At 36.7% G+C, this 19,674-nt stretch overlaps 1 protein-coding gene across 1 annotated transcript; it reads left to right on the forward strand.

Moving 5' to 3' along the window:
* The first annotated feature begins 680 nt into the window (after positions 1 to 680).
* Positions 681 to 19,012, forward strand: LOC100366908 (uncharacterized). Its single transcript, XM_078008624.2, has 8 exons — positions 681 to 802; positions 6,138 to 6,467; positions 6,742 to 7,041; positions 7,345 to 7,674; positions 11,080 to 11,109; positions 16,841 to 17,317; positions 18,350 to 18,391; positions 18,828 to 19,012. The coding sequence occupies exons 1-8, from the start codon at positions 733 to 735 to the stop codon at positions 18,905 to 18,907; spliced, it is 1,659 nt and encodes a 552-aa protein (XP_077864750.2). The 5' UTR covers positions 681 to 732; the 3' UTR covers positions 18,908 to 19,012.
* The last annotated feature ends 662 nt before the right edge of the window (positions 19,013 to 19,674 follow it).

The raw sequence follows: 19,674 nt of genomic DNA on the forward strand, positions 1-19,674 counted from the left end.
TTTTTGTTTTGGAAAATGTAGAATAAAATATGAGAAATAAATCAGTGAAATTTTGCTTAACTTTTTAAATGTCTATTTATGAGTTTTTGCTAAAGTATTTTATTCAAGATTCTTTATTGTATGAAACAGTTTCAGTCAGTATGCAAATCAAACGATTGTCTTTTGTTCGTCGCTTGGCAGGGTTTTGGAAATAATAGCTAAAAAAGTTGAGCAACAACTTGGTAAAATAAACTAAAATTACACACTAAATTCATCGCGCAAGGTACATTTCGATCAACGATAAATAAAAAATGCAATATAATATTAAATCTTCAGGGTTTTGAGACAAAAAATTCTTGTTTTTTCCCTCACGTGGGCATTAAATTCACTGCATAATGGCATAATGCCAACATAAGGCCATTTTATTGACAACAGGACACTGATGCAGTTGATTAGGCTTATTGTAGGGGTTTAACATAGCTACATGATTCAATACTTCCCCTAGTCTCTCAGTGCATGTTTACCACTGTTTTATGCATACGAATATTGTATAGTTAAATTCATAGATACAGGCTCTGTGTTTAAATACAAAAACCTCGTTTACAATGAAAAAGAAAGCGGCATAAACAAGCTGTTTAACCAAAGAGGGCGTTCTTTGTATACAAGATGACTCCTTCGCCCGATAAGATAATAGTAAACAACAACTAACGTCATTTCCACAATGACGGTGGCGGATGTTTGATTCTCGCTAAGATGGCCACACTACAACTGGCGATGTTTTTCGCTGCTCTTTGTCCCGTGATAACTGTCGCCGATAATTTCAGTAAGTACTAGCTGTCGTTAACAATACCATGCTGATATATAAGGCTATATCGCTTGGGAGTATCTCATTTACTGTCCGCGTCACTTATCATTTTCGGTTGATAGACACGCTGCCTTTGGATTTGACCTTGATTTGCTGTCCTATGCACTAGAAACACAGTTCACCCGTTATAGACACAATGTACTTCTATAATTCGTCAGGGATTAATCGGTGTGTGTATCTGTACGAGCCGTTACATTTTGAATGCCCTTACAACCCTTTCCTGTTACAACGTTTGAACTCAACTATATACTAGTAGATTGGGTTTCTATTCTATACCTATTTACTAGGAGCACGGCATATTTATAACTAGTACGTTACAAACAAGACATGTTCATATTTATATTCTTATGTCTCGTACGTTTCAATAACGATTCTTCAATACCACAACTGATATCTATATTTGTTTTTTTTTTACAATCCTCCTATTAACTCAACATATGCTAAAAAAAATTCTTTGATAATCTTATAATCTTAGATTACAGAGTATTCTAAATTGGGTGATGTTATAATTCAAGGAGACTTTAACAGTAGAAATGGAATTTTGCCAGATTATATTGAAAATGATACCTCTAGATTTTTACCTTTACCAGATTCTTACAACATAGATGATAATGACCCACATCATAATAAGGATATAACTGTCAACTCTTATGGAAACATGTTGATAAATTTATGTAAAAATTGTAATTTGAATATATTAAATGGTAGAATCCCTGGTGATTCAACTGGAAATGTTACATGTTTCCACTATAATGGGGTCAGTACAGTAGGTTACACAGTCGTTTCATCATCTTTATTGAATCAGTTTGAATATTTCAGAGTTCATGATTTTACCTTTTATTCAGACTATTGCCAAATTTCTTGTCTTCTTAAACTACCAGAACATTTGTCATTCGATAATGACACAAACAACGAACAATTATACTGTCTACCCAAAACATGGAAATGGAATCTATTGTACACCTTCACATATCAAGATACATTGCCCTCAGACAGGGTACAACAAAAAATTTATTTATTTCTAGAGAGAAAAACTGAAAAAAATAATGATGGGGTTAATGAAGCAGTAAAAGCATTTAACTCAATAATAGATACTTCAGCAACACCAATATTAAACAAATGTAAACCACAGTCAAAGAAAAGAAAGAAAAAGTGGTTTGATAAAGAATGTCAAACAATAAAAAATGATCTCATAAAAACAGCTAAGTTGCTGAGCAAGTTTCCATATGATAACAACCTTCGTGAGACATATTACAGTAAAAAGAAAAAATTCAAACCATTTATTAAAAAGAAAAAAAGAGAGGAACAAAATTTGTTATTAAACAAACTATCAAATCGCAAAACAAACAACCCAAAAGAATTTTGGAAAATTATAAATGCTATGAAAGATTCAAAGAAAGATAGCAACAACCCAATATCACCTGAGAAATGGTTACAATACTACACAATTTTAAATGAAAATACCACTCAGAATAGTGACAACAACATACATACTAAAACAACAAATCTAGGAAAAAATATCTCACATGACCTCAATATAAATAAAAACATAACAGAAGAAGAAACTAAACTATCAATAAACTGTCTTAAATCTAAAAAATCTGCTGGTTATGATGGTATATGTCCTGAATTATTGAAACATGGCTCAAATTATTTAACTAAGTCACTAAGAAAATTATTCAATTTAATACTAGATGCAGGTATATTTCCAGACATACGAAATATCCAAATAATTACAGGGGAATTTCTGTCTCCAGCAGTATCGGCAAAGCGTTCTGCTCCATCATAAACTCAAGACTTACACAATACTTAGAGGACAACAAAATTATCAACAATAATCAAGCAGGATTCAGAAGAAATCATTGCACAACAGACCAAATATTTATACTTAAAACAATAATTGAAAAATATCTTAAAAAAAATAAAAAATTCTATTGTTGCTTTGTAGATTTTCAAAAAGCTTTTGATAATGTATGGAGAAATGGGCTATTTTATAAACTTTTAAAAGCTGGTATTAATGGTAAACTATATTTAGTTATAAAAAACATGTATCTTCTGACATACGCAACCATAAAATCAAGGCACAAAATCACTCGTATGTTCGAAATTAAAAAAGGAGTAAAACAGGGCTGTGTGATGAGTCCAACGCTTTTCAATCTTTTCATAAATGATTTAAGTACATCAATCAATTCCAGTCATGAACAACTCAATCCAGCCATACTGAATGATAAAACTGTATCATCATTATTATATGCAGATGATTTAATTCTTATGTCTCAAACAGCACACGGTTTGCAAAATTTAATAAATATTTTGGAGACGTATTGTTCTGAATGGAACCTAGAAATAAATTTATCTAAAACAAAAATCTTAATTTTTAGGAATAAATCATTAAAAACATCTGAATACTTCTATTACAAAAATACAATTATTTGCTGTGTGACAAGTTATACTTATCTTGGGATAATAATCTCATCATCTGGAAATTTTATAGAAGCAAAGAAAACATTAGCAGAGAAAGCATGCAAAGCTATGTTTATACTGAATAAAACATTGGAAGGGAACACTGACATCAAACTCTTTCTGAAATTATTTCATTCAAACATTAAACCCATTTTACTCTATGGTGCAGATGTCCGGGGATCAGACATTTTGGATTTTGGAAAATGGGAGAAATGTCCAATTGAAAAAACGCACTTAAAATTTCGTAAGAGAACACTTTGTTTAAACAGATATACAAGCAACGCAGCATGTAGGAGTGAAATAGGCGAACTACCACTATTAATAGAAATTTAAAAAATGCTATTAAAATACTGGTTAAGACTAAAAGATATGCCAGAGGATAACCTTACCAAGCAAGCATACTATGAACAACGAAAATCACAGCAATGTACATGGTTATCATTAGTAAATAAAATATTAAAAATAATTATTACACATCATTAATAAATTTTACAACAGGTATTCCAAAATGAAACATTCATAAGATTATAAATAACATTGAAGCAAATATAAAACAAAAATATGTAAACCAGTGGAAGTCACAAATCTCAAAAGATAATAGTAAACTTAGAACATTTGCAAAAATCAAATTTAAATACTCTTTTGAGCCGTATTTGACACTACAAAACATTAACCATAGAAATGCATTACTAAAATTGAGAACAAGCACACACATACGTGAAATTGAAAAGGGCAGGTACACACACCCTAAAACACCAGTAAATGAAAGAAAATGCAAACTGTGCAAAATGAATGTGATTGAGGATGAATTTCACTTTCTCATGATGCGTCCAAAATATGGAAACTTGCGCTAACAACTTATGTCTGAATTTAATTTTCTATCACATGATGCACACAATACATTCATTTGATTGCTCAGTGCAGATGAATGTGAAATTATAAAAAAGGTTTCAGAGTTTATTTACAAAGCCTTTCAAGAAAGAATAGATAGTTGAATTTTATTATTATTAGTCTTAGTTTTATTATTATTACACTTATTAGTATTAGTAAAAATTTTTAACACATTACATTTTACTTTTATACTTAACATTATAATATTTTCTCTTTCTTTATTATTTCATTATTATTATTATACTTTGTTATACTTTTATTGCTTCTGTACTGATAGAAATACTGTATTTCTAAAGATGCAATAAATATTATTATTATTACGGCGTATTTATATTCACTCGTATCTCACAGGTCACGAACACGGCATATTTATATTGATTCACTTCTAGATTCACTGAGAGCGTCATCTGCTCACGTGCAGAATTGAGTCCCAAGCGATGATAACAACACACGCTGAAAACGCAAAGGCTGAAAATGCTTGTTTGTAAACAATGACACGCTATGGCCATCTGACGCATGCGCACGTGACGACTCGTACGGCATGTTTATATGTATTTACTCGTATCACGAAGGTAACGAGCACGGCATGTTTATATTGATTCACTTCTAGATTCACTGGGAGCGTTGCCTATTTATTGACTTGCAACTGGTACGTTACAAACACACTATCTTTACTAGTATTAGCTCCGCTGTCATCAAGGAAGACACAGCGACTTCCACAATGCTAATATAGTATAGCTGGACTCTTTTGACCGCCTGGTCGTTTGTATTTGTTTCCTTATAATCTCATACGGTATTAACACGGCAAATTTATATTTATTTGTTTAGATTCATTAAAAGCATGAAATATTTATGTGTTTTATATCTGCTACGTTATTAGCAAGTACATTATACTCAAAACAACCGCGGCCGAAACGTCCGCGGCCGAAAAAGCTGGGGCCGAAACGTCCGTCCACCTTGAACAATGTAGCCACGCTTCGGCCAAGTCTACTGGAGATGGACTCTCCACAAAAGCCTTCGCAAAGCTCCGCGTGCAGAATTATGGAGGTGTTGCTAACTGGCTGTATGTTAAAGTATTAAGTGTGTAAATAAATTCAGTGAGCCTGCTTACAGATATCAAAGAGTAGTTTATTCGAGACGCTGAATTGTTCGAGTTACGGACATCGAGTTATGAGCATCGACTCGGAGTTACGAAAACATCAATTTACAAAAATGATCACGCCCAAATTTTCCGAAACTAAGCCCAAATTGTAACACTATTTACAGTTAACCAAACTTCGAGTTACGAGCAACATAAAGTGTTAATGTTATTTAATGTCCACATTTAGTAACTCAAACTTCAATTAACAGTTAACTGAACTTATGTTATGGGCAACATATATTTTGGTTCTGTTTAACGTTTTATGTTTACCGTAACTGTTAATTAACATTCGAGTTACTAAATATTGCCTGTTCGACAATCTCAGTTTTCTTTATTGAGAATATGAGTGTAATCCTCAATTCTGATGAAATTAGCCCATATCATACATTACCTATGTCCAAATAGAACCATAGTCTGAAAAGGAGTAAGACAATTTGTATGAAAGGGATGTCCTTTTGGCTACCCGGAAAGGGGTAATAATCTGAAAGTACTGGTGCCACTGCAGAACATTTTCCCAGGAAAGTACTCCAGCTCCATTCCTTTTCCTATGGCAATAATTACCTTTTACTGCTTCTAACCACCACCTTTAAAGCGGGAGAATCGCCACCTGCGCGCACGCTGGAATTGAGTCCCAAGCGACGATAACAACACACGCTAAAAACGCAAAGGCTCATGGGTAGATGCTTGTTTGTAAACAATGATACGCTATGGCCATCTGACGTATGCGCAGATGACGACTCTCCCGCTTTAAGATATTGATCCATTCCTAACGTCAACTGATATACGTTCTTTTCTCAGTCAAATCAGACCCTTCCGGTCCAGTGGTTGCAGGGATTGATACCAACATTACCATATCGTTTTATATATATGGGGAAAAGATTGTAAATCGGTCACTGCACACTCACGTAGATCAAGCATATTTTGACTTCCCCCCTGGTTTCATACCCATATTTGACGTGCCAAGAGGCAAGGTGGACGTTTACAGCATCCTAGAGGAGGGCGGTAATTCGTCAACGGATTTCCATTTGATTGATATATCTGAACATTTGTCTGGGAGATACGGCGTTGGACTCGATGGAATCGAACCTACTGATATAAGAAAATATGTCGAAGTGATCGTTCCAGCAGGTCAGTTAGTAACACAAACACTGATATTTGAAATTTTCACATTATAGCAAGTCTTCAAACAATAGTGAAAACACTAGCCTGGAATCCAGACATTCCGAGTACTTTCTAGAATGCCTGGTAAATCGACATGTTACTACGCAGTCGGCACAGAGTTCTGTGTCATCTCTGATTGGCTGTTTCCATGTCGTCGGTACATTACCATGGGAACTTGCATGCACTGTCTGACTAGCTCTGTATTGCTGCTCATACGATTTACTTTGTTTATTATCAATAGCACATTGGCAACCAAAGAACTATGTCGTCGTTGATGTCGGCGAAACGATAACTTTAACATGTATGGCTGTACAATACCAATCGTTGGTGGCGTCGACCAACTTGACCGTGTCTGGTCCAGCCTCTTCCAACAGACTTAAAAGAATGACATTTAACGAAGGTCCTAATCCAGTAGTGAGTCTGCCTATCACGATTGAACATGTTTCAGCAACAGATGCAGGACGTTACGCATGTACCAGTCAGGACGTGATGGATTCGAGTATTAGAAACATAGAAATGCTGGATTTGATGGTTACAACAGGTACTGCTAGACTCATCTCTTTTCCCAGAGTTCTTTGGGCGACAATGTTGTCAGTTATTGCATAATTTAATAAATACTACCATACTTTTGTATGTGCCACCAGGTTATCTAGCTGTATGCTGAAATGTAATTTCATAGTGTTTAATGATTTTACCAATTGCAATACAAAGGAAGCAGATCGCATACTTGGATTACTGTTATTATTATATTATTTTTCTTTAACAATCTAATATGGCATTGTTAACCGTTGATTGAATATGCCATACTTATCTTGTTTCTTTCTTGGTGTTTTCAATCTTTTAGTGGCGACTTCCGGTGATGTGTCCGTTGCTAGGGGCCAATCACTAGCCCTGTCGTGCTGGTTACCATGGCTTGACCTGAATCTCCAGAATGTAGTTTGGTACCGACTGAACGAGTACCCTGAACTTAGACGTGGCCAAATGGAGAAGGTGGAAGTCGACATCAATGGTGATTTCGTTCCAGATGCTCTGTTTTCACCTACTGGTCAATGGTTTGTGCTCTACAACGTGACGTCATCTCTGGCGACCACATATAAATGCAAGGTTGAGTTCACAATTCCACAGAACCCAAACCAGTATTACGTGTCGCCTTACTCAAGTATCTCCGTCAGTGGTAAGACCGACAATATGCAATCAAAAACCAATACTGCTTTTTGGGCGTATTACTGCTGTTACAAGCATCTATATTGTTTTTATTCGTATTCGACGGTTGGAAAAATATGATGTTTTTGACTCCCGTGTGCGAAGCACAAAAAGGGAGTCTTTGCAGTTAGTGTGTCTGTGTGTGTGTATGTGTGTATGCGTGTGTGTGTATGTGTGTCCATCTGTTCCACTGATATCTCAAGAACCATACATCAGTTTTTGATGAAACTTGGTGCATAGATGCTCTGGGCCAATGCGCAGATTTGATTAGGTTTTGGTAAAAATCCATGCATATTAATTACCTAATTTGCATGATAATTAGCTGATTTTTGGCTGTTTCATGACTGTTCCACTGATATCTAAAGAACCACTCATTGGATTTTGATGAAACTTGGCACACAGATGCTCCAAACTAATGCGCAGATTTGATTAGCTTTGGGTAAAAATCTGTGCAATATTAATTACCTAATTTGTATAATGATTAATCAATTTTCGGCTTTTCCACTGATATCTCAAGTACTAATCATCACATTTCAATAAAACTTGGTACATAGATGTCATAGGACACTGCACAAACCTGAAAGTTTTTAGGGTAATATCAGTAGATATTAATTACCTAATTAGCATAATTAATTAATTTTCAGCTTTTGATATTTCAAGTAGTAATTGTCACATTTCAATGAAACTTGGTACATAGATGTCATAGGACACTGCACAGACCTGATAGTTTTTAGGGTAATATGAGTACATATTAATTACCTAATTTGCATAATTAATTAATTTTCAGCTTTTGATATTTCAAGTACTAATCATCACATTTCAATGACACTTGGTGCATAGATGTCATAGGACACTGCACAGACCTGATAGTTTTTAGGGTAATACGAGTACATATTAATTACCTAATTAGCATAATTAATTATATTTCAGCTTTTGATATTTCAAGTAGTAATCATCACATTTCAATGAAATTTGGTACATAGATGTCATAGGACACTGCACAGACCTGATATTTTTTTGGGTAATATCAGTAGATATTAATTACCTAATTAGCATAATTAATTAATTTTCAGCTTTTGATATTTCAAGTAGTAATCATCACATTTCAATGAAACTTGGTACATAGATGTCATAGGACACTGCACAGACCTGATAGTTTTTAAGGTAATATGAGTACATATTAATTACCTAATTTGCATAATTAATTAATTTTCAGCTTTTGATATTTCAAGTAGTAATCATCACATTTCAATGACACTTGGTACATAGATGTCATAGGACACTGCACAGACCAGGGCACAGACCTGATAGTTTTTAAGGTAATACGAGTACATATTAATTACCTAATTTGCAGAATTAATTAATTTTCAGCTTCTGATATTTCAAGTAGTAATCATCACATTTCAATGAAATTTGGTACATAGACATCATAGGACACTGCACAGACCTGATAGTTTTAGGCTAATATCAGTATATATTAATTAGCTAATTTGCATAATTAATTAATTTTCAGCTTTTGATATTTCAAGTAGTAATCATCACATTTCAATGACACTTGGTACATATATGTCATAGGACACTGCACAAACCTGATAGTTTTTAGGGTAATATGAGTACATATTAATTATCTAATTTGCATAATTAATTAATTTTCAGCTTTTGATATATCAAGTAGTAATCATCATATTTCAATGAGACTTGCTACATAGATCTTCTAGGATTATGCAGAGACCTAATTAGTTTTAAGGTAGCGAGACTATTATTTTTGTTGAAAATAACGATTTTCACATTTATGAAATGCACTATAAACTTTCATATGATAAAGTCAACATAACATAGAATGCCATGTAAGTTGGTTAAAATGTATATTTTCTGAAGGGAAGCAAGGCAGCCTCAGTAGTGTTTTCCAAAATCAACAATACAGGTTTAATCTGTGTGCCTATAAGTTTCAAAGATAAACTCAAGACAAAGCAATGTTAGGATGTGTTATCAGTAGCTATCTGACACACAATGAGTGTTTCCAAACATTCGAGTGGTTTGTCTCCGCCCCTGTTTGTTTCACAGATTAGTCATTTGCATATGAATGTGTCAGACACAAGGTCACACAGCCACTGAAAACAAATTGATTGGGAAAACAATTTGATTGTGCCGATAAACAAGCTTGAAAATCTTTGCTGTTACTTCATGGAAGTTTTCTAAGAGTTTATGTTTTTCAAAATACAAGGTCTTTAACAAAAAATAACGTATACTTATTGTCGTCGGATTAACACCAAATTTTCACAGCTTTAAGGTGACAATGAGAGGAACTTGAATGTGTCCAGACAAACTATTTCATCGTTTACCAACGAGTTGTGGTTTGAGTTGGGGGCATTGTGACTAAAACAGTAATTGAAATTCAGCACACTATTTTTTAAAACACGTTGCTTGAATAAAACTGACCAGACACATTCAATTTACCAGACTATTGAACAACTAGGAAAAGTGAAAAAAATACTTCTTATCGCCAGTGTAAATGCGTAATTATTTTTTTTACAGAAAAAGTAATTTTTCACCTTTGATTGAGTAACGCGTCGTAGAATGCAGATACGGGCATGCAAAATACACTTGTGAAAAGCTTGAAGTCTGGCGATTCTAAAAATATATACTTTCCCGGGTCTATTTGTAGTCATTTAGTCACAATTAGAAGATGAATACAAGTATGCAAATAATAGTCTCGCTACCTTAATTGGATATTAATTACCTAATTTGCATAATGTTCCACTGATATATAAAGAACCACAAATTGGATTTTAATGAAACTTTTAAAGAGAACTATGCAGAAACCCAATTAGTTTTTGGTAAATATTTATGCTTATTAATCTCCTAATTAACATAATTTATTAACACTGATATCTCAATTACTGATCATCACATTTGAATAAAATTTGGTACATAAATGCTCTAGGACAATAGACAGGCCTGATTAATTTTGGGTTATAATTTGTTCATATTAATTCTCTAATTAGCATAATAATTCATAATTTTTTTGTTCTGTTCTGTTCGAATTAGTTACCTGATGTACATAATTAGTTTTCAGCTTTTCTATCAATATCTCATGTACAAGTAATTTTGAATTAATTTTTAATGTGTCTTCAATACTCTCAGCACACGGGAGTTCTTTCTAAGCTTTCTTTGAATGAGAGATGCAAATAAATGATGAACTGCAATACAGCTACAGAGTTGTCCCTTTGTATGACATAGCTAACACCTATTGACGTCATATTTACATCACATCATATGCATATTAGGAAAGTTCTATTATTGAATATTATTTTTACAACGAATAATCTGAAAACACTATTACGTCAAACTTTACACTTTACGTTATTTTTTTCAGTTAAGGAGCATGAAAAGCCAATTAAACAACGTAAGTAATATTTTACACTGAAAACGTATTATTATTATTGTAATGTATTCTACTTCCCCAACAATTCAGCATGATACATACAAACTCGTCACAAACATTATTTGACACTGAGTGGTACAGGTGTCTCTATTTGACACTGAGTGGTACAGGTGTCTCTATTTGACACTGAGTGGTACAGGTGTCTCTATTTGACACTGAGTGGTACAGGTGTCTCTATTTGACACTGAGTGGTACAGGTGTCTCTATTTGACACTGAGTGGTACAGGTGTTTCTATTTGACACTGAGTGGTACAGGTGTCTCTATTTGACACTGAGTGGTACAGGTGTCTCTATTTGACACTGAGTGGTACAGGTGTCTCTATTTGACACTGAGTGGTACAGGTGTCTCTGTTTGACACTGAGTGGTACAGGTGTCTCTATTTGACACTGAGTGGTACAGGTGTCTCTATTTGACACTGAGTGGTACAGGTGTCTCTGTTTGACACTGAGTGGTACAGGTGTTTCTATTTGACACTGAGTGGTACAGGTGTCTCTGTTTGACACTGAGTGGTACAGGTGTCTCTATTTGACACTGAGTGGTACAGGTGTCTCTATTTGACACTGAGTGGTACAGGTGTCTCTATTTGACACTGAGTGGTACAGGTGTCTCTATTTGACACTGAGTGGTACAGGTGTCTCTATTTGACACTGAGTGGTACAGGTGTCTCTATTTGACACTGAGTGGTACAGGTGTCTCTATTTGACACTGAGTGGTACAGGTGTCTCTATTTGACACTGAGTGGTACAGGTGTCTCTATTTGACACTGAGTGGTACAGGTGTCTCTATTTGACACTGAGTGGTACAGGTGTCTCTATTTGACACTGAGTGGTACAGGTGTCTCTATTTGACACTGAGTGGTACAGGTGTCTCTATTTGACACTGAGTGGTACAGGTGTCTCTATTTGACACTGAGTGGTACAGGTGTCTCTATTTGACACTGAGTGGTACAGGTGTCTCTATTTGACACTGAGTGGTACAGGTGTCTCTATTTGACACTGAGTGGTACAGGTGTCTCTATTTGACACTGAGTGGTACAGGTGTCTCTATTTGACACTGAGTGGTACAGGTGTCTCTATTTGACACTGAGTGGTACAGGTGTCTCTATTTGACACTGAGTGGTACAGGTGTCTCTATTTGACACTGAGTGGTACAGGTGTCTCTATTTGACACTGAGTGGTACAGGTGTCTCTATTTGACACTGAGTGGTACAGGTGTCTCTATTTGACACTGAGTGGTACAGGTGTCTCTATTTGACACTGAGTGGTACAGGTGTCTCTATTTGACACTGAGTGGTACAGGTGTCTCTATTTGACACTGAGTGGTACAGGTGTCTCTGTTTGACACTGAGTGGTACAGGTGTCTCTGTTTGACACTGAGTGGTACAGGTGTCTCTATTTGACACTGAGTGGGACAGGTGTCTCTATTTGACACTGAGTGGTACAGGTGTCTCTGTTTGACACTGAGTGGTACAGGTGTCTCTATTTGACACTGAGTGGTACAGGTGTCTCTGTTTGACACTGAGTGGTACAGGTGTCTCTGTTTGACACTGAGTGGTACAGGTGTCTCTATTTGACACTGAGTGGTACAGGTGTCTCTGTTTGACACTGAGTGGTACAGGTGTCTCTGTTTGACACTGAGTGGTACAGGTGTCTCTGTTTGACACTGAGTGGTACAGGTGTCTCTATTTGACACTGAGTGGTACAGGTGTCTCTGTTTGACACTGAGTGGTACAGGTGTCTCTGTTTGACACTGAGTGGTACAGGTGTCTCTGTTTGACACTGAGTGATACAGGTGTCTCTATTTGACACTGAGTGGTACAGGTGTCTCTGTTTGACACTGAGTGGTACAGGTGTCTCTATTTGACACTGAGTGGTACAGGTGTCTCTGTTTGACACTGAGTGGTACAGGTGTCTCTGTTTGACACTGAGTGGTACAGGTGTCTCTATTTGACACTGAGTGGTACAGGTGTCTCTATTTGACACTGAGTGGTACAGGTGTCTATATTTGACACTGAGTGGTACAGGTGTCTCTGTTTGACACTGAGTGGTACAGGTGTCTCTATTTGACACTGAGTGGTACAGGTGTCTCTGTTTGACACTGAGTGGTACAGGTGTCTCTGTTTGACACTGAGTGGTACAGGTGTCTCTGTTTGACACTGAGTGGTACAGGTGTCTCTGTTTGACACTGAGTGGTACAGGTGTCTCTGTTTGACACTGAGTGGTACAGGTGTCTCTATTTGACACTGAGTGGTACAGGTGTCTCTATTTGACACTGAGTGGTACAGGTGTCTCTATTTGACACTGAGTGGTACAGGTGTCTCTGTTTGACACTGAGTGGTACAGGTGTCTCTATTTGACACTGAGTGGTACAGGTGTCTCTGTTTGACACTGAGTGGTACAGGTGTCTCTGTTTGACACTGAGTGGTACAGGTGTCTCTATTTGACACTGAGTGGTACAGGTGTCTCTATTTGACACTGAGTGGTACAGGTGTCTCTATTTGACACTGAGTGGTACAGGTGTCTCTGTTTGACACTGAGTGGTACAGGTGTCTCTGTTTGACACTGAGTGGTACAGGTGTTTCTATTTGACACTGAGTGGTACAGGTGTCTCTATTTGACACTGAGTGGTACAGGTGTCTCTATTTGACACTGAGTGGTACAGGTGTCTCTATTTGACACTGAGTGGTACAGGTGTCTCTATTTGACACTGAGTGGTACAGGTGTCTCTATTTGACACTGAGTGGTACAGGTGTCTCTATTTGACACTGAGTGGTACAGGTGTCTCTATTTGACACTGAGTGGTACAGGTGTCTCTATTTGACACTGAGTGGTACAGGTGTCTCTATTTGACACTGAGTGGTACAGGTGTCTCTATTTGACACTGAGTGGTACAGGTGTCTCTGTTTGACACTGAGTGGTACAGGTGTCTCTATTTGACACTGAGTGGTACAGGTGTCTCTGTTTGACACTGAGTGGTACAGGTGTTTCTATTTGACACTGAGTGGTACAGGTGTCTCTGTTTGACACTGAGTGGTACAGGTGTCTCTATTTGACACTGAGTGGTACAGGTGTCTCTATTTGACACTGAGTGGTACAGGTGTCTCTATTTGACACTGAGTGGTACAGGTGTCTCTATTTGACACTGAGTGGTACAGGTGTCTCTATTTGACACTGAGTGGTACAGGTGTCTCTATTTGACACTGAGTGGTACAGGTGTCTCTATTTGACACTGAGTGGTACAGGTGTCTCTATTTGACACTGAGTGGTACAGGTGTCTCTATTTGACACTGAGTGGTACAGGTGTCTCTATTTGACACTGAGTGGTACAGGTGTCTCTATTTGACACTGAGTGGTACAGGTGTCTCTATTTGACACTGAGTGGTACAGGTGTCTCTATTTGACACTGAGTGGTACAGGTGTCTCTATTTGACACTGAGTGGTACAGGTGTCTCTATTTGACACTGAGTGGTACAGGTGTCTCTATTTGACACTGAGTGGTACAGGTGTCTCTATTTGACACTGAGTGGTACAGGTGTCTCTATTTGACACTGAGTGGTACAGGTGTCTCTATTTGACACTGAGTGGTACAGGTGTCTCTATTTGACACTGAGTGGTACAGGTGTCTCTATTTGACACTGAGTGGTACAGGTGTCTCTATTTGACACTGAGTGGTACAGGTGTCTCTATTTGACACTGAGTGGTACAGGTGTCTCTATTTGACACTGAGTGGTACAGGTGTCTCTATTTGACACTGAGTGGTACAGGTGTCTCTATTTGACACTGAGTGGTACAGGTGTCTCTATTTGACACTGAGTGGTACAGGTGTCTCTATTTGACACTGAGTGGTACAGGTGTCTCTATTTGACACTGAGTGGTACAGGTGTCTCTATTTGACACTGAGTGGTACAGGTGTCTCTATTTGACACTGAGTGGTACAGGTGTCTCTATTTGACACTGAGTGGTACAGGTGTCTCTATTTGACACTGAGTGGTACAGGTGTCTCTATTTGACACTGAGTGGTACAGGTGTCTCTATTTGACACTGAGTGGTACAGGTGTCTCTATTTGACACTGAGTGGTACAGGTGTCTCTATTTGACACTGAGTGGTACAGGTGTCTCTATTTGACACTGAGTGGTACAGGTGTCTCTATTTGACACTGAGTGGTACAGGTGTCTCTATTTGACACTGAGTGGTACAGGTGTCTCTATTTGACACTGAGTGGTACAGGTGTCTCTATTTGACACTGAGTGGTACAGGTGTCTCTATTTGACACTGAGTGGTACAGGTGTCTCTATTTGACACTGAGTGGTACAGGTGTCTCTATTTGACACTGAGTGGTACAGGTGTCTCTATTTGACACTGAGTGGTACAGGTGTCTCTATTTGACACTGAGTGGTACAGGTGTCTCTATTTGACACTGAGTGGTACAGGTGTCTCTATTTGACACTGAGTGGTACAGGTGTCTCTATTTGACACTGAGTGGTACAGGTGTCTCTATTTGACACTGAGTGGTACAGGTGTCTCTATTTGACACTGAGTGGTACAGGTGTCTCTATTTGACACTGAGTGGTACAGGTGTCTCTATTTGACACTGAGTGGTACAGGTGTCTCTATTTGACACTGAGTGGTACAGGTGTCTCTATTTGCATGTTTAGGAATCGCCAATTGGCTTGGTCACATGAATTAGAGGTCACGCAACCAAACATGCAGATTTACATTTTGATCTTCTTTTGTGAACATATAATAGGGTAATATAGACCTGTGTAGATTTGTTTTGGAATTATTGTAGACTTATTTGAAGACGACTGTAGACTAGGAATCTGTCCAAACCCGACTCTTGAATCGCATAACCAAAATGATAGTCTTTTTTTACCTTGAAAATATAATACAAAAAAAAATCTAATATAGTAAAATGTTTCTAATTTGCAAAGATCAGTCAAATGCTGGTTATTATTCAAGACAAAACGTGATCACTGAATGTACTATGTACTAACAGTCCAGTAAGCAAACCAAAGTTACACAACTCCATATGGTTTAACCTAGTAAATGAAATAAAGCATTTGAAGTGTCCTCAAATATGCTGATGACATACAACACAATTCACATCAACATTGCTTGTTTCAATTTTTGATATTCAATTATGTTTATTACCTATTGCAAAATGTACATCACGCTGTATCCAAACATACAAATTAATGATAGAGGGCGACAAATATAGGAGGAGACACTCCAATTTGTAGATGAAAATTTCTGTAGATGTAGATAAACTTGTACATGAATGTAGACAAATGTTACATGACTGAAAATAATGTAGATGACACATACCGGTAGACAGAATACATCTACAAACACATGATATATGTACGTGGATTTATAGAAAACACATGTTTGGTGGGAGAGGCCACTGTAAAGGCTAGGCTAGGCTAGGCTAGGGCCGGCGTAAAAGTGTTTGTGGTTTATCCAGTGCTTTTTATGAATGCTCAAGTTGCGTTAAACACAGACTAATATTCAAAATACCATTTGATAAGCTCCAATGTAGTAGAGTGTATTACTATATTACCGCAAATTTCAGCGACATTCTGTTTGCGAATAAGATTAGGTTAAATTTGAAATATTCTGTCATATACGATATGTTCACCATTCAAATGTAATACTAAATCATGCTTAATTTTAACTCTCTTGTTTTGCTAGCTTCCTGTACGTCATGGAAGACGTTTTATCTAACCAATCTACCGACACCGGTAACAGTAACAGAAAGGGACAACGACTACCGATGGTCTGTGAACATCCGGGTCAACGCAACACAGAACCTGCTAATGACGATTTTTGATGCATCACGAGAAGAAAGCGTTCATCGTTTCGAAATCGTTCTAGACAGTTCTTCAGTAGTGATAGAGCGGTATGGACTGGAAGAGTTTGACCCACTTTTAGACAGAGTGATTGTAAACACGTTAAATTTGTTTCCAACTAACGAAATGAAAGAGTTTACATTGCATTATTATTATGACACGTTAAGGATTCTAGAAGGTATAGAAAGTCCTGAAACGCTCATCATCTACAACAACTTTCGACAAATGCCTGGCTTTACAAGATATAGTGTCAGTTTCGCCGTCACAGAGAATGATAGTGATGCCGAAGTTGAATACTGTATATCCGAAGACGTTGTTGGTAAGAACTCATATATCAGCACTGGCGGACCCAGAAATTTGGTAACGGGGTGGGGGTGGGGCTCCTCCTGTCGTATCGCATCAGGTTTGATATGACATTAAAACACTAATCATTTGGTTCTCACTACTGTCAATGTATACATAAAACCCTAGTTTTACATTGTTTAAATAAGACTCAGTCAAGCTAATAATATCCATGTAATATTGTTATGGTCCGAAAAAGGCTTAAACTTTAAAATTCAACTGGGAAAGAAAATATCTAATTTACCTAATTTACATAAATTAATTATTTAATAGGTATTCCATATATATATTTTGATTACCACTCATCAAATTCCAATGAAAGTTGGTACCGGTACATAGGTTTGTTTGGATAATTTACAGATTTGTTTAATTCAGGGTTGAAATCCATGCATATCATATATCTACTTTGTAATTATTATGCATAACTAATATCTCAAGCAGATACAGATAAGGATATGCAACTTGTGCTATAATGAATGCATTGCACAAGAGATATGACTAACATATCACATGTCCATATATGGTCATATGACTTCGTTAATATACATAACTGTAATATCTCAGGCATTGCTGCAGATAGTGTCATGCAACCAGTGAAATATTCTGGGCACAGGGTAAGGAATATGACTTACACATCATATGGTCATATATGGTCATGTGCCTTGATTATTAAGCATACTTTCAATTTAAGATCTGCTGCACAGTGACATGTAACCAATGATATAATGAAGGTAATTGAATAAAATATATCACTAATGTATCAGACGTATTGCTACACTGCATGCAACTAGTACTGTGATTGTGATGGTGAGATATATCATCAAAATTTCTTTGATATTATCATGAAACAAGTATTCTTAGTGTATATGATTGGGTCAGTACGGACAGAAAACTACATTTTTCACAAGCAACGTACATAAATACCGGTACCTGCTCTTTCACATATTGATCACAAATTTTGTTTCATGTATATCACATGCATAACATTTTTCTCTCTCTGAATTTTTAGAGCCAGCGCCTTGTAGTGTGAACGATGGCTGCATAAGTAAAGGTATGTACTAGGATGGGAACATCACTGTTCGGTTTTCTTTTTGAATAATTATGTCATTTGATATATTAAAGAGTGGTTCGCCGCGTCGTGCTGTGTTCATGTGAGTCTCATGCATGGACGTGTATGTAGCGTTCCTAAGGGTGGGGTGGGATTATAATCGGGACGCGTTGTGTTCGATGTGAGTCTCACGCATGGGTGCATTTGTAACACGTTCCTAAGGGCGGAGTTAGCCGCGACGCGTTTTGTTTGATTTGAGTTGCACGCACACATTCTAATTTCAAAATTGTCATTAAATTTTTACTATCATTTCGAAATTAAACTTGTTTTGACTTCTAACAAAAATCGAGTAAATAAAGCTTTGACGTGTGAAATGACCAAAAACATAAATATCTTTGTTCGATTTTAATAACCATATTTTACATTGATCACATTACAGGCACACGGACAAATGTAACGTCGTTTTTGGTGGTGATTTGTGGGCTATATATCGTGGTACAACATAACTTCTCTGTATAGTTATCGATGTATTGAAGTTACAGTAATATGTAAATGTATACATGATTGTATCAGTGTTACATTGTTATGGACTTTGATACTGCAATACAGAGTTACAAAGTTTGAGACTGTGTTATGGAGTTTTAGACTAATACTTTGCTACGGAATTTGCTAACATTAGCTTGTTTTTATAATGTTCCAAACGTGGTATTAGCTATTTAATTCATCATTTTCTCTGTTGACAAATGAGGACAGATAATTATTTCCGCTTACTTTGAATAGTGTAGTTGTAACTGCCAATTACCAAAATCATGTTAGTGTGTATTTGTATTGCTCCCGTATAGCACAGTGAGGGCATTGAAGTTACCTTCTCTGTGTACATGTGTGTTGCGTCCAATTCTTCCCAGTTTTATCTTAAAATACTTTGTTGTTGAAACTTGGCGTGAAGAAGCGCCACATTCATCTGAACATTTGATCAAGGTTTGGCAGAAGTATATACCCATTTAGTATTTTTTTCCAGGGTTGTTCACCTCAATTTTCTGACTGCTTTTTTAGAAAGAATTCCCACAATGCAGCAGGCTGTGTCAGCTTACTGTAAAGCATGTCTTTTTAGCGAATTTAGCGACAGAACTAATTCGCTAATTTAAGATGTCGCTAATGACTCATTATAAATTCAAAATGGCGGCCAAACAACATCTTTTTCCCCACACACACACTTTGTAAACAGCACAGAAAACGTAATAATTTGGAGCGCTTCCTTATTACAGTTTGACAGTTTTTATGGAGGT

Source organism: Saccoglossus kowalevskii, chromosome 10 (assembly GCF_978046115.1).
Source record: "Saccoglossus kowalevskii chromosome 10, keSacKowa6.1, whole genome shotgun sequence".
Classification (NCBI taxonomy): Eukaryota; Metazoa; Hemichordata; class Enteropneusta; family Harrimaniidae; genus Saccoglossus; species Saccoglossus kowalevskii.